Source organism: Chiloscyllium plagiosum, chromosome 10 (assembly GCF_004010195.1).
Source record: "Chiloscyllium plagiosum isolate BGI_BamShark_2017 chromosome 10, ASM401019v2, whole genome shotgun sequence".
NCBI lineage: Eukaryota > Metazoa > Chordata > Chondrichthyes > Orectolobiformes > Hemiscylliidae > Chiloscyllium > Chiloscyllium plagiosum.
Window position 1 is genome coordinate 25,792,139 of NC_057719.1, and position 2,152 is coordinate 25,794,290.

A 2,152-nucleotide genomic window follows, 5' to 3' on the forward strand; every position below is an offset into this window, starting at 1 on the left:
ATTCATCTGCTCGTTGCCCATTGCCTTTCATTTAGAAAGCAACCAATAAATGTGAAAATATACAAATTAAAGGGTTAACATCCCTTTTCTTTAGTTTTCCAAGGCTGTAATGAAAGACCTGTTAAAAATATCAAACAGTTCTATTCAGATTCTTGTTATGTATGGCAGTGAGGGAAACATACAGAAGGACTATTTATATTGCCAAAATATCGCAAAATTGATGTAAGATCTATATTGCACTTTACAATTCAGTCCAAGAATAAATTCATCCATGTCCATCGCAACTGGAACAAATGAATTAAATGTTTAAAAATGTGTACACAAAGTTCTTCTTTTGATAAAAGGAACTCTGTCTTTAGTATGTTCTTTCTATATATGTATATGTATATATAACATAATATCAAAATACATATGAATCAAAATTCAAACTTAAAATCAGGATATATACTTTGTTATTAAAATTTACAAGAATGTTTGCATCTTCTTTCATTATTGGATTACTATCACCAAATATACAAATAATCTTGTTCAAGTCCATACAATTCCAATATATACTCTTTAAGTTACCGAACAGAGACAATTTGCCACTCTTGTATTGTGGCCTAATAAAAATTAGGTCAGAAAGGTCTGCCTAATAAATTCTTCCCACACAAAACATATGTGGTGAAGTCCCTTGAAAAATAAAGTGATTTGTAGCACTCTTGCTGTTTAATAAATACATTATAATTTTGTGCTTGTGTGCACAAGCAGGAGGCTATAAAATTAACAGGAAATCCAGATGAAATTCTCCCCTCAGGATGTGGTAGATAAGTCAATAATTTACAAGTGTATTTCATTAAAGCTCCATGTGAGGGAGCCAGAACTCCTTATTGGACTTCAATACACAGCAATCAGTCAGCAGGCTTTTTTTTCAAATATTAGCTTTGGCTCTGTGGCAAAAGCTCATTTACCTTCCAAAATAGTCACAAATCATTCTTTATGCATGAAAGAAGGAAATGCAAGAACAGCCACAGAAAAATTCTGTTCGATGATCTCCGGTTGCTGTCCAATCTGCTTAAATGCTGTCTTGGCACATTGGCAGGTTGACAAAGGTAAACACATTGAATTCGATCATTATTGAGAAACACAAGAAGATAGCATAGAGGATGAGCACATAAATACCAAGCTTTGTATCCAGTTTCCATCCATTCACGTGGATACCAGCCACCTAGAACCACAAATACAAATATATATGTATACACAGTTAGCATAGAGTAAAGGATATGCAATCACATTGTATTGAAGACAGTAACCGATGTTAGGAGCTGATAGTGTTCAACATGACTTTAGCATTTATATCAACTAATATTTTACATTTCAGCATTTAACTACATTGAGCTCCTAAAATAATTTTAGTGCTTATGACGGGTAAACAAATTTTTCGATAAAATGGCAAGTGTCTGAAGTCTGTCTGCAGTCCATTAGCCACTATTGCTCACCACTTCCAAAAGTACATGAGAATAGCCTTTGTGTTTAAAGTAAAATGCCACACAGTAAGGCACAAACCCATTGTAGAGTTTTGTTATCAGAAGATAATTCCGGCAAAATCAGTGGCAACGGGCACAACCAGCAGGCGAAAAGAAACATACAATTTGACCTTAAGAAAAATAAGTAAACGTTTCTGCTTTGTAGTGCAAACATTTACAAACATTATTTCATTCATTTGTCATTGCTGGTCACAATATATTTCAACATTTGTTGCTCCTTTATTTCTTTTCTTGTCAGACTGAAAATATTATGGATGTAGGTTTGTTTGCTGAGCTGCAAGGTTCATTTCCAGACATTTTGTTACCCTACTAGGTAACATCTTCAGAGGACCTCAGGTGAAGCAGTGCTGAAAATTCCTGCTTTCTATTTATGTGTTTGGGTTTCTTTGCGTTGGTGATGTCATTTCCTGTGGTGATGTTTTTACTGTGGTGAAAGCACTTCCTGTTCTTTTTCTCAGGAGGTAGTAGATGGGGTCAAACTCGATGTATTTGTTGATAGAGTTCCGGTTGGAATGCCGTGCTTCTAGGAATTCTCATGCGTGTCTTTGTTTGGCTTGTTCTAGGATGGATATGTTGTCCCAGTTGAAGTGGTGTCCTTCCTCATCTGTATGTAAGGATACTAGTGA

At 35.0% G+C, this 2,152-nt stretch overlaps 1 protein-coding gene across 1 annotated transcript in view; it reads right to left on the reverse strand.

The window, feature by feature from the left end:
* Positions 1-438: 438 nt before the first annotated feature.
* LOC122553444 (sodium/potassium/calcium exchanger 4-like) overlaps positions 439-2,152 on the reverse strand; it is a 291,292-nt gene continuing 289,578 nt past the window's right edge. Inside the window, exon 17 of the mRNA XM_043697208.1 lies at positions 439-1,207. Coding sequence (XP_043553143.1) covers positions 1,055-1,207 — 153 coding nt within the window. The 3' untranslated portion in view covers positions 439-1,054. The remainder of the gene's footprint in view (positions 1,208-2,152) is intronic.